Raw genomic sequence first — 22,816 nt, forward strand, 5'->3', positions numbered from 1 at the left:
TAAAAAAATTATCGAATATAATAATTTTGTTCATTGTTTATAAGCTCCCATGCAAATCTCGACATTAGTATATAATCATCATGAAAAACAGTTTTGAAGTTTTTCATACGACGTAGTATCGATTACAATATATGAGAAAGATGCGAAAGAGTATCGAATAAAATTAAATAATTTTATGTTTGACATAATAGATTAAATTTTGGATACTTTAACCATTTTCAAGAATTGACGTATATATAGAGGGGTAAAACCAAGAAAAAAAAAAAGTTTGCTTGATATGGTAAACAGACATAATAAATAGAAATATAATTTGAATAGTTTCCTATGAAAAGCATTGGTATCAATTTGGATGGACCACAGAAGAAATCTCACCACCATTGAATATTGCCCAACACTATTGGGAATCACTCATTCAATTATTTTCATCTTTCCCTTTGGATTTTGGTCTCATGCACAGGACAAGACTGTCAACTATCAATGGAGGGATACCAAGAATTGCAATTTGAAGTGCAATAATAGATCAATCTGCATGCCATAAACTTGCAAAAGAACCAAACTAATTTTAACATCAGGTTTCGAGGCTATCTTAAGTTGGAATTCGACTCAAAAATTTGCTTTCTCAACATCTTCTGCGAGTGTCGAGGGATATTTGAGCAACCTGTGAGCAAGCTATTAGGAGATTTACAAGACACGGTTATCTAGCTCATCCTAAAAACAAGTAACAATCAAACATTATCGATGAACTAACCAACGATCAAAAATATCGTGCACCCGTATTGAACATTATTTAAGAGAGTTTCCATGTTAAAAATCTTTGCATGACTACTATTCACAGTAACTATATGCTGTCAAATTGAGATCAAGTACTCGCTCAGAAATGGAATATACACAAGCTTGAGAAAAAGACAACAAAATACCTTTTTTTTAACCAGAAGAAAAGATTTCGGGCAAAATATACAGACTATGAGACCAAAGTACTCTGTCACGCAGTGTGGGTGAGAATAAGAGGCCGATTCAGTCTCTCAAGAATGCCGGCTGCTTTCCGCTTGGCTCTAGTAGTGCCGTCTTGTGTGAGCTGAGATAGTGTACCATACGTATTTTCCTCTTCCCTCATCTCGCTCAACTTAGATCTATCAGAAAAGCAGATACTATACAAGATGGCAACACAATTCTCTTTGATTCGATCCAAAGATGTCTCCCTCATTAAACTAAGCAAGCATGAAACCCCACCAAGCTCTCCCATTTCCTCCACAGCTTTTTGGTTGGTTGAAAGCATAGCAAGAATGGAAAGTAACTCGTCAACATGAATTCTACTGGCGATCTTTTTAAAAATCACTCTCACGGCACCATCTCCAACCGCTCTATCCTTATTATCGTGAATGATGCATAGATTGAAAATTGCAGTTGCAGCGTCTTTCATGGCTAGAGGATGCCCTTCATCCAACAGGTCGACTAGAGGCTTCAAGGCTCCTGATTCACCAATAATTGATTTGTTCGAGTCTACAGCGGATAAAGTGAAAAGGGTCGCCGCTGCATTGCTTCTCGTTTCTATTGTTCCGGATCGTAATGCATCCATAAGAAGAGGAATGACCTCTGGTGTCTCAGCAACAAGCTTCTTGTTATTGTCGTGAATAGAGAGATTTAAAAGCGTAGTTATTATGTCTTCTTGGAGGCTGGGATGAACCTCACTGAGACACTTGCTCTGAAAGAGTGGAGAGAGCAACTGTGGTATGGCATTGACGGATTCACCGAAAAGTGCTCGAAATGAAGGGATTTTTTTTGTCAGTTGACGCAATTCTTTTGCTGCTTCCTTTTGATTCTGTAAAGTGGAAGACATTTTACCAAGCAAAGAAAGAAAATGGTCCCTATCCGCCTCCATCAAGCCTTCTTCACTGCTATGCTGAAGAGATTCAGATAATGTGATCTCACGATTCTTGCACCATTGTACTATCATATGCCGTATCAATTGATTCGGTGTAAGAATAGTGTGTGTGAGTACTTGTTGTGTTCTAGGGCACGTCCTGTTCCCAGATTTTAACCATTTCTGAATGAAAGGCCTATCATAAGTCTGCATAATAAATGTCGGAAATTTCAATAGGATCGACAATAATAAAATATAGGTTCAATTTTCAGCAGTCATCGGATTCCCAATAACACCTTATCCAAGATTTACACAAGAATTTAGTCCTTAGGTTATATAGATCAAAATACAAGCAATTTTCAAAGCCATAACTGGTTCTTGATTGATGAGTTCTTAAATGGCCTTTAAAAAACAAAGAAAACTGATTTCAATGCCAATTAAAGTACAGGCAGCAGATAACAAGCATACTTGAGCACCAAATATTTTCTTTCACCTCCGATTTTTTTTTTTTAAAGTGTTATTCACCATGCCATTATTATTTCAATCAACAGTTTAAAAATGGCCATTATTTATGAATAAAACGATTAGAAATAACGTTTTTCATCTAAAAACAACTTCAAATCTTTTTTCTCTTTTTTTTTTTTTTAAAAAAAAGCACCAAATCAATTAAAATCATTACTTCCAACAGCAACCAAAAATCAAAATCCCTCCAATTTTTTTCACACAGTTAACCAAGAAATCCTGTATAAAACAATCAGCTCAATTCCAAGAAACACACATCTAGAATCCAAGAACTCGAAATCGCATAAACAAAGATTATCAATAAAGAAAACACAGAAACCAGAATATCATTTACCTGCCCATTGGCAACAATCACAGGATCCCTCATGAGCTCCTTCGAGAGCGGGCATCTGAACTCCTCCGGCGCCGTCTCTTGATTATTATTATTACCACCGCTACGAAGCTTCAAGGACATGGATTTCTTCAACCTCAATTCCTTCAATTCATGGAGCATTTGCAGAGCTCTTCCAGTCGCCTCAAAATCGACATCATCCGCGTCAACAATAGCCTTCACCAGTTTCTGGAGCTCCGTTTTCAATTCCATGGCCTTCGCCGCCATATCAGAATCCCCTTCGGACACCCCATTATTCGCCATCAATTCCCAACGAAAACCCAGTTCTGTACAACAAAATCCGAACGTATTATCTCCTTTTCTTGGAAATATCTCGCCAATATCATTTATTCGAAGGAAATTCTTGAAGTTTCCTTCAAATTCGCACGCGGTGACGAAAGATATGGGCGTTGGGTTGAGTGAAGTGAAGAACAAGAATGGAGTTTATGTGAAGAGTGAATCTACGCGGAAGATGAATCAATGAATGAATGAATGAACGAATACAAAGGGTTAAATCAAATTCAGCTCAAAATTCACTGCAAACTGCGAACTCCCTTCTTGTATATACAGACATACCTATATATATTTTAATATTATTATTATTATTTTAAAATATATTTTTTAAAAGAAAAACGACAATTTTTGTTTAATATTCCAAAATGGCAGTTGATTTTTTTTGGGGGTTAACTTTTTTTATTTTTGTACTTATCAAATTGTAACTGAAACCGAAACAGAAAAACTTAACGTAATGATTTTGATCTTTTAAAACTGTTATCTTTAAACTATTACAAATAATCTCTTCATCTTTTAAATATTTAATTATTTTTTAAAGCACAAATTACCAAAATCACAAAATATATATAATCAATATTACAACTTTGCACATTTTACATTAAGATTATATAATTATTTATGTTAAGTACTAGCCAAAGGTTGAGTAAATTGAGACGATATCTGATGTATCTTTATTCTACGGATCACCTTTGTCCATTTTTATAATAAAAAATAATAATTTGTATGAGTGAGTCAATTATCTTATCTTGAGTAAAAGCTATTATTCCATCGTTAAATTCATTCAAAGAAATATATTATGTTGATATTGTATAATTAGTGCAGTAATTATAGGCGAATGTATTCTTGTGTCAGTTTACTTTTTACTTTTAGAAGGGAGGAGACAAGATTATGTGCATTTGCGGCGTATAATTAGGAGTTTCTGATTGGTAAAAGTAGACATTATGTTGTGATTATTATTATTATTATTATTATTATTATTATTATTATTATTATTAGTTATTGAGACACACGATATATGTGCATCATAATAAATAAAAATCATGTAAATAAAAATTGAGGAAGATGAACAATACACAAATACATTGAATAGAACGAAATTGATAATCGGTATTTTAATTTTAAATTACAAATGGTAATAAATTTTATCAGATTATAAAGATGTTGTAATTTTAATTTCGACATCTTTGCACCTTATTAATTAAAGTGAATGTGTATTTTAATAGGCTAGATAAATAGAGCCTGTTTGCTTTCAAAAGTTTTTTTTAAAAAAATAAGTATTTTTTTAAGTTGGCTTTTAAAAGCACATTTTTAAATATATATATATATATATAAATAAACTAAAATAATTTTATGTTTGGATAAATAGATTTAAAGTACTTTTTTTAAAGTTGAGTTATAAAAAAAATTGAAAAACTATAAATATGAGCTTTTAAAAAAAATACTTATTTTAGCTCAATTAAGTATTTTAAAAACACTTCAAATATTCAAACACATTTGAAACAATAAAAAAATTTTAATTTTTTTTTCTCTTTTGGCTTCTTAAACCAAGCGCACTCGTAATTTGTCGTTAGTATCGCATTAACAGAGCAAATCGGTCAATATAAGTGTCTAAAGGTTTATATATAGTATATATGTTAATCGTGATTATTTTCAAATTGCTGTTATTTTTTTTCCTACTTCGATTGTGATTATTGGCATGTCATTGTGTGTTTATATAGCAAATTTAATGATCTCAATTATAGTATTGCCACGTAAATATATATTTTGGCTAAATTCATCATCAATATTATTTCATGACATTAAACTTTTGAGGCATAATGTACTTTGATTTTCAAATTCACTTCAATTTTATCGATCTAAATTCTGAACTGACAAAGTAATTAAATTCATGGTTTTTGAAATCCATCATTTCAAATACAACCTTGAAGCATTTAAAATTTACCCTTGTTATAAAATTTTTGTATTAGCTCATTCAAAAAAATAAAATAAAATGATGTATTAGCCACACGAAATACTAGTCGTTAAAAATATAACCTTAAAAATTTAAAATATAATTATATATCATTATTAATATTATTTTTCAGATTTGTTACACATGCCAATTCTATAGTGATTAGTGAGTATGTTTGAAAAATAATTTGAATGTTATTGGTATCATAATTGCGCATATTAACTTGAAAATTAGAATCTATATTATGAGCATATACGTTTGAAATATTAATTTATAAGGTTTTCTAGTGATTGAGAAATTAATTATTAAAGTTTGTCGATAAAATTCAATTATTCATGTTATAAATGAAATGGTGAAAATGTATCTCACATTATAATTAGAAGTGCAAACGAACTGAACCTGTTCGTGAGCTTTACGAGTCCGCTCGATAAATATTTGATTCGTATTCGAGCTTATCGAACTCGAACATGTTCGAACTTTTTTTCGAGCCGAGCTCGAGCCGAAATTATTCTGTTCGATAGTTCGCGAGCCTTAATATTTAATTAATATAATATAATTATTATATAATAAATAAATAAACATTTCGAACTTTTTCGAACATTTCGAGCTTTTCGAACCGTAAGATCCGAATAGTTCACGAATAGGTTCGAATATTTCGAGCCGAACTCGAACTCGAACTTCATTTCGAGTCGAGTTCGAGCCAAAATATTTGAAATTATCGAACTTCGAATCGAGTTCAAACTCGAATATACTCTTATCGAGCCGAATTTGAGCCTTAAAATTTATCATTATTCGGCTCGATTCGGTTCGTTTGCACCTCTAATTATAATGGAAAAGGAATATAAACCTCTTCGCATGTAATTCATTTTATATTGGATTATTATTTAGATTCAAGTCAAGTTTGTCCAAGTCAACTCGAAGAGGGAAGTGCAACACAACAATCGAAACTGAGCCCGAGCCCGAGCCCGTGCATGCACATGAGCTCGTGGTCAAGGTCGAGACAAAGCCGAGTTGTGCTTATGCAAATGTCGAGGGCGATTCAGGTGCATTCATACACGTGCGCAACTGATGCATTTCACATATACAAGTCGTCGCAAATAACGAGGAGTCTTTTCATTATAAGAAATTGAAATCATGTTCGATGACATGACATGTCCAATCAGTGACCACATGGCAGAGTCATATGATATTGTAGGTGATTAGACGCCACTAGGACACTTAGGGCCGAGGGAAGTTGAGAGTCATCGCGAATGGGTGGGTCAGATCGATTTAGAGAAAAAAAAAGGTGCACATGAATTGTTGTACACCATTGTGAGGGATGCGATCTGGATTCCTAGATTCAAATCCAACAAATTTAAGGGATGTCTTGAATGGTTGTGATCATGCGGAAGATGTGCAATATAGATCGTTGATATGGAAATGAATACATTGGATTCAATATGATATGAAAGAATTGGCACATATGATGTGATGCAATCAACATCATTGTATCAAGATCTAATATATCATGTCGAACCTAACCCAAGACACATAAATATTCGTGACAATACCTCAACAATTCTTGGAAAGTATAAATATATCATATGTCTCTAGATCGATCACAACTCAAAAAATTTAGAATATATATATTTTCGTCCAGTATTGCATATTGATTTCATTTGGTTCACAACAGAAAGTTGTAAATACATCTAAATTTCGTTATCCAAACTATTTCGATGGGCTTCTTTTATCACAATATATAAGCTGCATACCAAGAAACTATTTTCGTATTCATTATAGCAACGTGTGTGACATAAATTTATCTTACTTATAAATTCCAACTTCAGCTTCTTTGTTTTTTTATTTTTTGTTTCAAATATGTGAGTGTTGTGGTGAAATACTATAAACCTGGTGAGTTTGCTACGGTAACTTAATCATTTGTGTTTAAAATATTTTAGTTAATACAACTCTGGCCGATATCTAAAAAAATAAAAAATAAATAAAAATCAGGAGGCAGATTGTATTTGAAAATAATTTGGGATATGATAATATGTGAATTTGTTATTCTGAATCCAACATATAATAGTGATTGATATTATCCAATGATGTAGACCGACTGACCAGGGTAAGTTTGGGTAGTCGGGGTAGGCAACTTCTCGGATATAGCGAGAATATTCCATGTCTGACTCAGTGATCGAATAGTTGATAACCTCTCTTGCTGGCGTCTACACACACAAACAAGAAATGTTAGTGGTGTGCCGGAAAAGTTTCTGGTGTGGTCACTTCAAGGCTCAAGTCAGCATGATTATCATACAAGAAAATGAAAGAAAATAATGTAGAGAGAGTTTATATAAAATAAATTGAACTCTTTTTTTTACCCTATGATAGGGGTATTTATAGGGTCTCGAAGTCGATGGCCCTTGTAGATCTCTCGAGTAGTGTTCTACGATATAGTGTCGTGGAGCAGGTTCTAATTGTGCCCAGATTGATGGATGTGGGAGAGAACGTGTCCTCAGATTATCGACGACAATACTGACCCATGATATGTTGATTTAGTCTTTTTGCCCCACCCGACTAAGGAAGATTACTCCCCGAGCATTCGAGCTCTTTCAAACCTTGTCTCCCCAGAGCCCCACCTACTCGGCTACTCGGGCTTTGTTCTACCCGATTTCCCAGGTTATCCTTCCCGCCTTAGGTCTAAGGAGAACCTGTACATCTGTCGAGGTATCATCCAACTATCATCCAACTTCTTATACAAGATTTTATCGGATGTTAGTAAATTTTTAGATATCGTTTGGTATCATGAATGAGATGTACAATAGATGAATAAAAACATGATGAGATGTGGATAAGCAATACATAGATATGAATAATATATTGTTTTGTATGTTTTTGATTTTGTAGGATTATTGTGTTTATTCTCTTAATTATCATTATCAATTTCACACAATTTAACTTATATGACACTCATCATCCACTAATACCATGGGTTGAGAGGTATTTGTCATCAAGCCTACATCTAATGTTATACCGGGCCATGAGATATCATTGAGTTAACAAAAAAATGAGAGAAAAATGAAATGAGTAAAAATTTATGTCTTTTATCACTTTCATCTCATGTACCAAACGGTACTTTAAAGATATAATATAATATCATGTGATGCTTGCTTGCTTGCTTTTTTTTTTTTTTTTTTTTTGTATCATCCAAATTATTATAAAAGAAGATTTTATCATATGTTAGTAATTTCTTAAGATATAATATTATAGGATTTTTGTTTTTTCTTTTTAAAAATAACCATGTTTTCTATTTATCCGACTAAAATGTCTGTTTTCAAATTATTAGAATGTCCGTCAATATTTATATTTTTTATTTCTCATCCTTGATGATGATGATGTATTATTATTATTATTATTATTATTATTATTATTATTATTATATAAACAGCAAATTTTCAAAGACTCGATTATATTATTGTTGAAAAGATGTTATATGAAACGATATCACAGATTTATATTTGTGAGATAAGTCGATTCAATTTTTATCTATATTCAAAAGTAACATATTTGATATATAAAAATAATATTTTTCATTAGTTCGAAGGGCTCAGAAAATCGATCTCACAATATTGGACATTAAGACTGTCTTTTTTTGTGTAGAATAATATCTAATATATAAGTTTTTAACGAAACGCATTAAATGTCACTTCCCATTATTCAATAACATGTCAAATTCAAATAATTTCGAAAATATTTTTATACGAAGTTCACGTATATTTATCGATCGAGCCCGACAAAAATTGCCTACATTATTATGCCTATTAAATCAATTGATTTGAGAGGTCAAAAATTAGCTTTAGACTAGTTTTGTTGCTTTCTTATCCTTTAATTAATCCACCGATTTATAAGGTAAAAAAAACATTAATAAAGTATTGGTAGAGTGTCCAAATTTTTAAGATAGGAATCTTACGAATTTGCAAGTGGGTTATGAATTGTGGTTAGTGGAGTTTGCTTTAAATTTGACGTTTAATTTCATTGCCGCATTTTACGTAATAACATTGAAAAGTGACCCACAATTTGTTGAATGTGAAAAAGGAAAATACTGAAATTTTGGTCATATCTCTTGGTTTATTTGTAATTTTAGTTTTATATATTGTCTAATTTTAGTTTTAATTTGGCACATTTCAATGTAATCATTTTTATTGAAATTGTTGATATAAAATTGCACACATCAATGTAATATAGGACACATAGATGTGTTACATAAGTCACATTGGAAACAAGACTAAAATTTCAAAAATAACAAAGATAGCGCGGAACAATATCGAACTTTGATAACACAAGAACCAAAATTATAGAGAGACAAATATACAAAGCAATTTTTACGTTGGTATTATTAATTAAGATGGAAAATCTTTTGTAATTTATTGATCATGTAATAAAATATCATTAGTACATTTGAAAGATAAATTTCGATTGTTTTAGTAAAATTTTCTTTTATTTAAAAGTCTCTGATAAAAACTTAATTGTAACCATGGTGGATTTATATATTTTAATGAATTTGATTTTAATAATGGGTAGCTTGGTGGTTAAGTGGTCAATTGGTTCTTTGGTCATTAAAGGTCAAATTCCCATTGAGTGCATGTCTACATACATGCAACTTGTAATAGTTTTGCTTAATTGGTGCGCATGGTTTATGTGCAATATATTATCACATGATCTGTTTAACCGACACTTTGTATACAAAAAGAGAACAATTTGGTGCTCATCTTGATGGTGGTGAATTTACGACAACGGTTTTTATTGGCAAGCAGATCACGACGTGATATTTTGATTGAACGAAAAGTTTTCAGTTCTAAATTTGGTATTAGAATTCCAGTTTTAAAAATTATAAAATAATGTAATTATTGAGACAAAGATTATTGATGAACAAACTATCTGTAATGTAAAGTGGTCAAAGTATAATATTTTTTATTTGATGTATGATTTTCACAAATAAATTTTTGAACATATGTAAAAGAAAAACTTTTGGCAGTGAAGGTTGATGAAGCAAATACAAAAACTAAAAGTATAACAGTTGAAATCTCCAAGAAGTCATTGGTGCCACGGTGCAAGACTTTCAAATCCCCCTTTTTAAAATATTATTTTATTTCAATTTTTTTTTTTTTGAAATTTGATAATTTCTCTAATTAGATTAAACATCCTACATACTTTTGGAGTTTTTAAGTTACAAAATATCAAAGAATATGTATTTTGTTGATTTAAGTAGTTCCTGTAAAATATTTTAATTCATTTTCAACTGGACAATACCCGATCATATACGCAATATTAAAATCCTTCTTATTTCGAATGTCAAATCAATTTATTCATTTTTTTTTCTTTGCTTAGAAGTCTCCGATGAGATACTTTTTATTTTATTTATTTATTTATTTTTGACGTGAGAACCCGCGGCCGCTATTTTCGGTGCTCATTGGATAACCATCGAACTAACACAATAGTCTGCAAACTACGTTATTCAGGTAAACCACACTAGAAAAGTCATATGTGACAAGCTAATCCAAAAATGTGTTGGTAGGGACTAGGGATAATCGAACTCCTGACCTTTGACCAAAAATTCACCTACTCCACCAACTTAAACCCTCCTTAAAAGCTACTTTTTTTTTTTTTTTTTATTTCTCTTAACATCGACGACCATTCGCCCTCGTCTGTTCTAAACGTCACATGCCTCTCTTAGTGGATGTAAAAAAAGAATATTAATTACAAAAAATTTATGCATAGAAGAAAGTCTAACTCATAGTATAGTATATGATATTAAAAGGTAGTGATATAAGTCAACGTTATTGTCTCCCATACATTTTCATTTATTGCCTAGCTACTCTATTAACATATATTAGATTGTAGGGTTGGCGTTATTCGAGACCGAACAAAATTTATTCAATTTAATTAACTTATATTAATTCTTTATCCAAATAAATCTTCCAAGAATTCGTATTTAATTACTTATTAAATTGGAAATCCACGTGTTTTTTTTATGCTTTAAAAATTTGAACTTTGATGGCTTAACTTGTTCAATTTCATTATTTCTATAATTTAATTCATCTTGGGCGGCTACTTACTTTATTCCAATTTCAAAATTTCTAAGATTTCACTAGTAGTTCCTCAGGTTTGTCGACTGTACTTGTTTAACCACATGATTTGTGATTTATTTTGTTACACTCGAATCTCGAATCCGAAAATTTATCTCGACCTTCAAATATTAGTGAAATATCGTACCTATAACCCATTGACATATGTGTACATTGATGGAGATGAATGTAAAACTTACACTTATATTAGGGGCGTTCATTTGGACTAAACCGAATTTCACGATTCGATTCGGTTAAAAATCGAAATATTTTCGATTTTTTGATTTGGTTTAACCGAATTTCTATTTATTTAATTAATTTATATTTATTAATGAAAAAAATAAAAACTGAATTAAAATATTAAAAAACAATTAAAAAATTTATGCAAAAAATTAAAAAAAAACGGTTTTCGGTACTAACCGAGGGAAAAAAATCGAATCGAACCGAACCAAAAACAGAAAATCCGAAAAATTGTAAACCGGTATATCTGATCGCTTTTATTTATTTTGAAAACAACTCACTACGACAACATGAATAATAATTTAACTATAGGAAATAAAATATTAAGAATGAATGCTAATTGTGATAAATATAACATGGACATATAAGTACTAATAATTTTAAAATAACTCAATATTTAATTTTCTATCAGTACTACACTTAATACTAGATACATACATTTATTGTCGAAATTAATCAAATATGAACCGATGGATATTTCTAATCTGGATGAATAACGTGATCCCATTAATTATTGTGCCTTAAGAATTAAACGCCCACAGTTCATAGTACGTGAACCTTTTAAAATATATTCCTACCAAATATAATAATCAAGTGGTTAAAAAGAAATAATGTCAACAATTTTTCCAAATAAATTAGTAGCAAAAATATAGAATTGCAGAAAAATACAAACCGTACGTAGTCATACTAAAGTAAAAATGTAGTCTGGCTCTATCATACTTTTTATCATTTATCCAAGATTTCGACATATATATCCTTGAGGGAAGAATGATCAATTTATATTCTCGAAAAGTACACTCCTCTTAATCTATATCTCCAATTCTTTCTTTTATTACAAGTTTAGACATTTTGAGCATACTACAACATTACACATCAATCAAACATTGTAGTTTATAGTAACTAAAATTTCATTTGAATTAATTTCCCGACCACGTCTCTCTGCTCTCATGGCATTTTCTCAACCAAAATCGAAATATTCGAAATAGTTGATATATTTTCTTTATGGATTGATCATATAATATCGTTTTACCGAAAGCTGTAATACATGATAATGACGTAACTATAACATTTTAAACCACACAGCTACCTAGAGGTTGGATTACTTTACTGATTAATAAAGAATCATAGCACTCCAAATATTTTTTAACAGTGTAAATTTACTATTCAAATGATGGAAAAAATAAAAAAAGTAGCATTTAAGTAACAATATTTAGGGGGTCTAAATGTTTTGTACACTATGTTCTGAAGATCATCACCTATAAGGATTTTTTAGGCTGGACATTGACAAACCGTCTCGATTTTTAAAAAAATTGATGGTTACAAGTGGTATTGGAAAAATCGACTGCCCAGACGGTTCAAAACCCACGTAGGCAGACAGATAACAAATAATCTAGACGGTTCAATTTTTTTTAAAAAAACTTGGAATTTTTTTTAAATAGTTGAACAAAGTTAGTATATTTTTTATGAAGTATATCCACATAAAATTTTATTCACATTAATAAGCATGATTGAAAAAATATTAATGAAAATATTGAACATAATAAATTATAAAATATATATTTTTAAAAATTCTAAGAGCCGTCTCGACGGCCGCTTAGATACCTACTCACTAGTATGAGTGTCAAAATTGAACAAAACTCACTAATTCGACACGAATCAATCCAAAAAATATCATGTTAGAGTTGTGAGTTTTCGGGTTTGTGTCAGATCGGATTGGACCAGAAAGCTAACCCGAAAAAATAATCGGATTCGGGTTGGGTTCGGGTCAACCCCGGTTTGACCCGAGATGACCCACAAATCTTGTTATTATTATTTTTAATGTAGAACTTAAAATTATTAAAAAATAAAAATAAATAAAAAATAAAATCGGATTGGTTTGAGTTGATCGGGTTGATCGAATTACTCGTCTTCATGTTGACCATTTTCGAGTTGATTTGTGTTCAGTTCAATAATTTTTTATGGGTATATTGTGTCATCCGACCCAAACTCATCTAAATTAACACCCCTACACAATGGACTGTGGGTGGCCGTCCGCTTACCTCTGGACGTTTTTTGAATATGACATACATAAAACCTAAATGTAATAATTTGGTTTGACGGCATATACTTGGCGGGAGTAGTCGGCTGTCGGCATTGTTAGAAAATTCCCGTATTAATTAATGGATGATCGCCAGCTGGGACAACACGGGTTCTTTTTATTAAATTATGTTCCACGTTTACTTTCACTGCACTATCAAATTCCCACAAACAAACAAAAGTATACTTGTGTTCACCGTGGCATACCACACCACACCACTTCTCCTTGCACAAACTAGCTAGTTATGCAATAAATTTGAAATAACCTTCATTTTGATTATATATATTTGAAAATTTTTTTAAGTAACACGCCAAGAAATTGAAATCATAAACATAAAATCCATCAATCTAAGAACTTTTCTTTCTATGAACTCAGCTCCGATCACTAATGACGCAAAAAAGTTAAAAAACCAGCCGTTAGAGCTAACTTATGATCTGTCTGATTCGTTGATGCACAAGCAAAAACAAAAGTACAAGAGTGCAAATCCATGCTTATTTATGCCAATGTTGTCACATATGTTATGATGAACTGTATTAGTGACACAACAAGAATACGGGATCTGGAGAGTGAGTGATGTGGATAATTTTTCTCCCCAACTTCTGAATTCGTTTATCCATCGATCTGTAAATTATTATTATTAAAAAAAAAAGGTCCCAGATTGTCGACGTCAATGGTGACGTGTGAATGGAGTGGAATTGTCATTTGGGGAGAATACAAAAGGAGCCAGCCCAGGTGTGCCTGTAATATTATTACATGACATCTCCCCATCACTCCGCCCCCACTATTTCGTTATACATGCTGTGACGACTGTTGGAGACATTTTCAATTTTATCAGTAGTGTATACTAGTATCTATTTGTTAGATATGGAAAAAAAAAACAGAAAAATATGATGGGCCTAGTATTGGAAATGTGGGGCTGATTGGGGAAAGCCCAAAACTCAGAAGCCCGTTTTTCATTTCCTCTAAAGTCCAATTTGCGTGGTTGGCCAAAAATGCGTAGCATTTCCAGTTGCGGGGCGAAGAAGAACGAGTATGGATTCGAATACTCAGTCGGAAGAAGAAGAAGAAGAGGAGAGTGAGGTAATTAGGGTTTATGCTGATTTTAGTGATATAATGCTGAATTCCTAGCGTGTTGGTACTTCAAGGAGTGTGAGATATACATTTACTTGCGAAAAAGCTAGGTCTTGTTTATAGAGATTTTAGCAGAATCTGCGGTATCTTTGTTTTGTAGGATTTGCGTGTGATCATCTAGATGCTAGGAATTTTTTTTTTTTTTTAATTTCATCATAGTTCATAGGTGAAGAAAATACTCATTATTGTTCAAAATGCTGTACATCAGTGGCTGAAGTGTTTGATTAAGAAACAAAGTTAAGATTGACAAAAATAAAAATGATATGGTTTGGAAACTTGTATCTCAAGATTGTGGTGTCAGCATGGAACCATAGACTACTTCTTCTTAACTCTCAGTTAAGAGTTGCTTAACCATCTTTGAGGTTTTGCTTCCCTTTCAGGAACCATCTACGGAGAACGATGAAGTGCTTTCGGCTGAATCATTGCTTGACCATGACATGACCACGATATCTGAACATCATTTTGGCGAAACTGAGGATGGTTTCTCCATCAGCATCATTGAGGTAATTAACCCCATCAGAGGCACATGATTTGACGGAAAGTGAAGCTGGGGATGTGTTTGGTTTTGCAGGGTCCATGGCTTATTAGTTTCAAGTTATAACAACTTGTTGCACTTGTTTTAATTATTTTGATTTAGGAGCTAATTTGAGCTAATTCCTTTTACTTAATTCATCTGAGTACGCTGCTACAAAACTTTTCCTCTATACAAATTCTTGACAAATGAAAATCTAAACTTGAAGTTGAATACTTTGACTCCCTATATTTATTGACTTTCATCTCAGAACATGAAAGAAGATTATGGGTTGTATGTATGGCCGTGTAGTATTATTCTAGCTGAGTACATTTGGCAGCAGAAGTCACGATTTTCTGGGGCTAATGTTGTTGAGGTAAGTGAAATTGTCGGCTGCAGTTTCTCTCGAACACATTTTGTTTAGAACTAATTCTGCTTAAGTTTAATTTATTTTGCTAACATGTTTCTTTAATTTTTTTCCGCAGCTGGGTGCTGGAACTTCTTTGCCTGGATTGGTTGCTGTGAAAGTGGGTGCAGATGTAACACTTACCGATGACTCAAATAGATCGGAGGTATTATTTTGGAACACCAAGTGTCCTACTTTAGTTTGTTTCACATCTTGAAAATAACCGTGTAATTTGTAGTACTACATCAAATGTTATCTCCATACTCCTTTTTTGTATCCTTGTTCATCAGTAAATAATTTTTTGAGCTAAATTTTGTTATTGATTTTTGTTCTCAATGTGCAGGTGTTGGATAACATGAGGAGGGTGTGTGAATTGAATGATGTTAAGTGTAAAGTAAATTTCAATCTTTTTAAAAAAGATTTGTTATCCTACCCTCGTGCTTTTCCTAGTCATGGAATTTGATGACAAAGGTAGTCGTAGATTGATGCATCTTTCAGAAACCAAGGTTCTTTTGATGTAGGTTATGGGGCTAACATGGGGTGTATGGGATGCTCCTGTATTCACTTTGCAGCCAAATATCATTCTTGGAGCCGATGTTCTCTATGATTCTACTTGTAAGTTTGACGCCTTCCTCTCTGGGTTGTAGGTAAATTATATTTTCCGTATTAGTGAATTGAATACTGTTTTTGTATTGCATATTGGCGCTAAGCATTCGATGATCTTTTTGCAACTGTCTCATTTCTACTCCACAAACATTCGGATTCTGTTTTCATCACAACCTATCACAACAGAAGGTAACTACTTCTTCAATGTTCATTTCTTTTTCTTAGCTACAGAACATTGGCTGCTGTACTCAGGTTTGTGTAGTGGCAGAGCTAGGATTTTGGGGGGAAGAGAATAGTAATGTTATTCTATGTAGGGTGGGATGTTTTAATATCAACTGTGTTTGTTAAAGCGGACACTCAGAACAGTAGTGAGAAGAAACATTAATAAGTTGAGGGATAAAACTTGATATTTTTGTATTTTGATCCCGTTTAATACATTGTGCTTATGGAGAAAAGTTGTCTTCTGGGAAAGTGAAAAAGAGTTGAAAAGTTTGAGATGTTTTCCAGGAAAATTTCACTCTACTTGTGCAGCCAGTGCTTTGATAATGCATCTAAGGTGAAAATTTATCAATATGTGGGGTTTACTGAATGTATTGATAAATCTCCACTTTAGATGCTCCTTAGGGCGGTGTTTGTACATGTAAGATATAATTTATCTGTTTTCCAAACGACTTTAAAGTAGAAATCAACTGAGAAACGGAAGTTTGTTAAATAGGTTGGAAAGCTTATTTTCTTTCTATGAAGATGGCTTGCTCTTGAGCTTTGATAAACGATTATTGTATATGTAGTGCACAATTAGATAAACTTAAAATAATCCATATGCGAACCATATAATTTGTGTTATAAGAAGTACTCGGTCTATTTCTTGACAAAGTTGACATTTTGTTGGACAAAAGGTACCACCAAGACAAATTTTTGCATGATCACTGTGACCAATACAAAATAAACCATACTTTGGGAGATCAATGTCAAATGTTTTTCGTTTCTAACCAAGAAGCTTTGTATAATATTTAAAAATCGTGCTAAATGATGTTTTGTGAAGCTTTGTTGTCGAGAGGGTTATTATAACTCCCTTCATGTAGCCTCATAGGCGATAATTATCTTTTTGTCTCCTAATCTGAAAGCATTCATTGCTCTATCATGTGTGTGAACAAATATACTTGATATTAATGGAGAAATTTACTCCAACCAAACCACAATTAAAACCAAATGACAATTTTATGTTGCTTTATATTAACTCGTTTGGTAGGGGTGATTAGGCTAGGATTATGATTTAGTTCGTGGTTTGTCTGGTTTTTAAGATTTCGACTGATAACCTGCAGCCCGGGATTAAATTACTGTGTAAGCTTGAAAACGTTGGAGAAAAAATCCAATGTGAGAGAAGGTATTGTGAATCTTGACATCTACAGTACTAGAGATTACAAGATCCATTGACCCTTTTACTCCTTCCCCTAACAAAATCTCTTTTACATTGCCTCCACTTTGTTTCCATCGAGCAGCATCAACTCGAGATCTAGGTTTCTTCAGCAGGGAACAACTCGTCGCTGTATGGGGATTCAAAGGACTTCTGCAGAGCTTTAGTTAAGTGTCTTACTTTACTTGACAAGCAATTCCGAAATTCAAGCTCACTGATTGCTGGTCGTGTCTGGCACAGCTGCTCCATCACTCACGAAAAAGCATTGAATTGAAGAAAACCCACAAATTTCCACATACACTTAACTAAAGCTCTGTAGAAGTGAGCGTATTGTGCAAGAGAGTTAAACCAAGACATGGGGTGTTTGAAGGTGGAGAAAACATGAAGAAATCAAGCTAAAAATGCAACAAAGTGAGCGTATTGTGCGTGTTTTCTTGGGGCAGAAGAAGCGGTGAACGGAGAAGAAGCAATGGGGCTAGAGGGTGAATAAATAAGGCGGTGGTGGGGTACTGTGGGGTGAGACAAATCATATAAAAGAGGGGTACTTTTGTCATATAAAAAATTAGACACAATTTTATCCTTAACATAAAATAACATACCAAACAAAATCAAATTTTATCTCCAATACTAAATATCCTACATACAAATGCATATGATCTCTGATTTCCCCCTCAAAGAATAATACATAGAGTTATGAATTGAGAAGTTCAACATGACAACGATACTTCTCCAAATAAGCTTCAACTTCAATGTTAGGGTTGTCATCAGGGTTGGACTTTTGTTTTTGTAAGGATTTTTTTTTAAAAATAATTTGTACAAGGATTCTGCTTCAGTGCCTCGTTCATGAAGATAAAACTGAGGGAGGGGGAGATGTCAGATGTGTTTCTTCTTCCCCCAGCGGCATGAAATCCATTGATATAGTCCTCTCAAAGTTCCTTTTTAAATGGAAAATGGGTTGACTTCTTTTTATGACTTATTGCAGTGGGCATCACTTAATTGAGTTTTTGATGGTGAAATGGGGTTTGAAGTGCACCAAGCTTGTTGACGGGTTCTCGTTCATGCCCTCCCACAAGGCATCAAGGTTGAGTGGAAACATTCAGTTGGTCGAGATTGTTTCGGATGCTCTCTAACCTCACTGAAGAAATGCCACCAACAATGGGTGAAAGAGGAGATGGAGCATAAACTGTGGTTCACTCCATACACAAGGTACGTTTGTTGTGATTGGAGAATCAGTGTAACAGTTGTTTGCTAAAAGCTGAATTTGTAGCTCAAGAGTCAAGACACAATTACATCAGCGTAGTGTGCTACGCGCAGTATCACACATTAGTTACGGCCTTACTGAAGAGCCAGACTCTTCAGTTTTTGGAGCCTATGGCGTTTTCATGTGCAACTTGTGCCCTTTATGATTGCTGCCGCAGCTACATTAAGATCCCCTCTTGCTGAGCTCTTTATGGCCCTCAAGATTTGAGATTTTCTTTGTTTGTATTGCAAGTTCAAGTATTTACCTCATGAGATGTTTGATTTTAATTCGACATTTCCATGTATATTTAATTACATTTTTTTAGTTTTTTTTGTTTTCAAAGGCTAATATGACCCTTCAAAGGGCGTATTATATCTAATGGAATATAGTTGATGTATCACAGTGACCGAACTACCCATATTTGGTGGATGTGTGATTTTGTATTTGATTAGATGAGATATTTGAGTACCAAATGGAGCTTACACCTAACAAGGGACGATATATCATATCAATGCTTACACCATTTCAAAAGGAATTTTAAGCCCAAATATTTGTCCAACAACTGAAAACCAAGAGACCAGATATTTATCTACTGGTAGGCCGTCTTTATCAATACAAGTTTTGTTACCTAAGAGCAGCTTCATCCATTCCATTGTCCCACAGGGATGTAATGTATACCACGGCCGATTCAATATGGGATGCTCCTACAGTTCATAAACACCAAATATTCAGCTTATAAACCAATGATGGCGAATAAAATATAATGGTTTTGAACAGATTGGTTTCTTCTATATTCAAAATAACAAGTGAAAACTGAGAAGCACTAGCATACCCACGATTTTAGTTGGAAGGGTGACTTCATATATTTTGGGAACCGGAAATTATATGTTGACGGAAATTACATACAAACAGAAGTGAATCCACGCACGCAGTCAAGAAAACACCAAACCTTTCGAAACAGTCATGATAGTGACAAGTTTGGAGAAGTATGTCATTGGTTTGTTGCAATCTCTTAGTATGAAGAGATGAAAGATGCAAGTCAAAAAACCTTTAAGAGGTTGAGATACCTAAATCTATAGAGAAGTAAATCAATCCAAAATTTAAATCACAACATAAAAGACAGAATCATAATAAAGACTAATCAATCAGAATTATGAATGATATAATTTTCAACCATCAACCTGCTTCAAGCAAGGATAAATATGAAGCACAAACATCCATTCATTCTTTTCCTGAAATGAACTACTGTTGCTTGATAAATTTCTCAGTGATAACTGCCTAAAGCTTCAGCATTCACTAACTGACAATGCAGTCATTTGACACGATACCATTTAATATACAAGGCCTAACAACGTTCTGAAATAATAGATAGATCCAAAAGCAATAATGGAGCAAAGCAATGTAAAATCCTGACATGATTAGGATCATCCTGAGTAAATCAATAAAGACAAATATTTTCAAAAGATTTAAGCTCAGGGCTTCATGCATGACATAATTTGGGGAAAGAAAGGTGAGAAGATCAAGTTGATGCTCAAAGGCGAAGCTTACCTCCTGAGTAAGAAATGTCCACTTGGATTTGGTTAGCAACTGTGCAGAGTTAACTGGAATATCTTTTTCGATGTCTTCTAAAGCCAGAGGTTGTCCATCTGTAGACTTTCCAGAGTCAGTATACATTTCCCTACATCAGATGTATGTATGGAACATCACAGTTTCGGCATATGGTGGCTGTTATATATATTATTTCATTCAGATAGTTAACAGTATCTGTCGATATTAAATTCGTGCTAACCTCCTCCATCGGTAATCCAAGACTAATTTGAGGATATACATAAAGCCAAATAGTTCAAATTTCTAGAATGAACTCACGTATGTTTTCTCATGTCTAAAGTTTTAACTATCAAGAATAAAAAATCGCAGTACAGGCCATTCAGCCGATAAAGCAATACACTCCCTCCCTCCTTTATCCTCCCACTGGGATTAACTTTCCCAATGGATTTAAGTTCAAAGGTTGCAACTAAAAATGACTTGCACAAATTTGTAGCTTTTATTTGAGTAGTAAACTCCATGAGATCATATGTGTTTATAACATTGAGGATATCATAAGGAACAAAAAATCAACTAACCACTGCAGTAAGCATGAAAATAAAGCACCGGAACCCTGTAAGAAAGGCTGTAGACTATGTGGAAGTTGTAGTGATGAACTTCAGGATCATGATTTCGAACCTAGCAGGAAAAAGAAGACAAAAAAGGCGATGAGTTCAAAAATGAAGCCACTCAATGAAAAAGATAAGCCTGATGATCAAGAAAGATAATGAAAATAAAACCAATCAGTTATAAGAGTGTGATATTTTTAATCTACATAAAATTTGGGATAAGCAGAGATTTCTAATGTTGACCCACTAATAAGTTAAATGGCTACATGATACAGGGTATCATGTAATAGTGTATTAATACGAAATAATATTTTAATCTATCTAAAAGTAAAAACGAGTTAAATACCATGAAAGGGCAAGCTAACTCAAGAATTCCAGAATGCATTTTATATTGCTATTGGAATCTCCAAAAATAAGTAAGCATTAGTTAATTAAATTAAAACCCTTAAAATGCCAATTATCAAGCCTCTGATTACAAATGAATCAAGATTTTTTGCGAGCTTTCGAACCAACTCAAAGATTATTCGAGTTATATTTGAGACCACAAAATTAGAGATCTCATATATGGTCAAATTAATGTGTCTGACGATTAGCAAGCTGCTCACAAATTTAACAAACTTATTGATGGTTTCAAACGCATAGCTAACTAGCTCAAGCTGCAATTCGAACTTTTGCTCAATAAAGCTTGATGCCGCAGTTGGATCCAAACAAAACAAGTTGGATTCTAACTCTAAGCCAAACCGAAGTTAAGCTAAATCTAGCTCAATTTCTGAGCACCCATACCTGCTTCTAGATGGCTAAAAACTTCCAAGCTCATGCGTGAATTACAAAAAGCAGATGATACTAAGTTCGATACATTTCGGTTAATCGGCTAATCCAGATAGTTAGATAGGGTATATATCAACAAATCTACAATGTTCAAAGTAGAAAAACAGAGGAAACAGTAAGGAATTAGATGCATACTAATTTAGCCGTGTCAATAAAGTCATCTTCTTCAGCAGAACTACCATCTTCTTCCTCCATCACATCATATTTCTACTAAAAGACACAAAGATTCAATTTTTTTTTTTTGCAACACTTGCCTAAAATGGCATAAAATATGACCAAATAAAAAAAAACCCACCTGAAATAACCTGGGAGGAATCATATTTTCCAGAGATAAATATCCTTCCGTCTACGAAAACAAGAAAGAAACACATCAGGATAAAGAAACATTGCAACTGATGTATTTCACGACACAGAACAGATTATTTACATTGTGATCGTGAACCCAAGATCGTTTTGGAGAAGGAATCCATGACCATTGCGGACAAGAGGAATTGAATCTTTTCCATAGCTCGGAGAAAGCACAAGCAGCGACGCGGAATTCTGTAGCAGAAAGGGTTCCATCCCCAGACTCCATTTTTATCAAATTCTATTCTATGGGCGATTTTTCCCTCAATTTCATTAACCTATTGTGTTTTGTTTTTTTTTTTTGAGGTAAATTAACCTACTGTTTTTAACTTATAATTACATCTCAATTTATTTATATATATATATATTAAGTTAAAACAAGGGAATTTATATTTTTTTCGTATGTATATGACTATATGTATTAACGTTTCGCTACACGTGCTTATAATTATTATCTAAGCATGATAATTTTTTTAATTTTCAGATTAATGGTTTTTCATAATAATTAAAAATAATATATTAATCTAAAAATTAATAAATAAAACATAATTAATTTTTTTTGCAAAAGTTAAATATTTAATATATCTTTGTCTATATTTTAAAATTTGAAAGAACAAAAATATATATTATAATCAAATGCGTTAAGGTAATTTCGAAACTTAAAAAAATTTCTCCAAAAGTTAGTGTGTGTGTATATATATATATATTCATAAGGTTATGCTACTTTTTATAAAATAAAGTTTTAAGTTAAACACAAATATATTCG

The 22,816-nt window shown here is 32.7% G+C and overlaps 3 protein-coding genes across 13 annotated transcripts; 1 reads left to right on the forward strand and 2 right to left on the reverse strand.

Moving 5' to 3' along the window:
- Nucleotides 1-785: 785 nt before the first annotated feature.
- Nucleotides 786-3,284, reverse strand: LOC140882328 (U-box domain-containing protein 9-like). The gene is made up of 2 exons (XM_073288271.1): nt 2,718-3,284; nt 786-2,068 (listed from the first exon to the last, which is right to left on the reverse strand). The coding sequence occupies exons 1-2, from the start codon at nt 3,015-3,017 to the stop codon at nt 983-985; spliced, it is 1,386 nt and encodes a 461-aa protein (XP_073144372.1). The 5' UTR covers nt 3,018-3,284; the 3' UTR covers nt 786-982.
- Nucleotides 3,285-14,343: 11,059 nt separating this feature from the next.
- LOC140881859 (uncharacterized) lies at nt 14,344-19,180 on the forward strand. 11 transcript variants are annotated; one of them, XM_073287491.1, is made up of 10 exons: nt 14,344-14,496; nt 14,928-15,050; nt 15,330-15,434; nt 15,544-15,630; nt 15,808-15,846; nt 15,986-16,079; nt 16,175-16,259; nt 17,393-17,454; nt 17,570-17,650; nt 18,467-19,180. In XM_073287491.1, the coding sequence occupies exons 1-10, from the start codon at nt 14,449-14,451 to the stop codon at nt 18,478-18,480; spliced, it is 738 nt and encodes a 245-aa protein (XP_073143592.1). In that variant the 5' UTR covers nt 14,344-14,448; the 3' UTR covers nt 18,481-19,180. The 11 variants fall into 11 exon arrangements, 4 of the variants coding, with proteins under 4 accessions (XP_073143592.1, XP_073143590.1, XP_073143591.1 ...); XM_073287489.1 differs by having other exon boundaries at nt 14,346-14,496; nt 15,808-15,858; XR_012150071.1 differs by lacking the exons at nt 17,393-17,454; nt 17,570-17,650 and having other exon boundaries at nt 14,346-14,496; nt 15,808-15,858; nt 18,467-18,690; nt 18,752-19,180.
- A 10-nt stretch (nt 19,181-19,190) lies between these two features.
- LOC140881861 (ubiquitin-like-conjugating enzyme ATG10) lies at nt 19,191-22,318 on the reverse strand. Its single transcript, XM_073287493.1, has 6 exons — nt 22,133-22,318; nt 22,001-22,051; nt 21,841-21,912; nt 20,848-20,947; nt 20,273-20,370; nt 19,191-19,428 (listed from the first exon to the last, which is right to left on the reverse strand). Exons 1-6 carry the CDS (start codon nt 22,277-22,279, stop codon nt 19,240-19,242), a joined length of 657 nt encoding a protein of 218 aa, XP_073143594.1. The 5' UTR covers nt 22,280-22,318; the 3' UTR covers nt 19,191-19,239.
- Between the last annotated feature and the right edge of the window lie 498 nt (nt 22,319-22,816).

This window comes from Henckelia pumila, chromosome 2 (genome assembly GCF_033568475.1).
Source record: "Henckelia pumila isolate YLH828 chromosome 2, ASM3356847v2, whole genome shotgun sequence".
In the NCBI taxonomy this organism is placed as follows: domain Eukaryota; kingdom Viridiplantae; phylum Streptophyta; class Magnoliopsida; order Lamiales; family Gesneriaceae; genus Henckelia; species Henckelia pumila.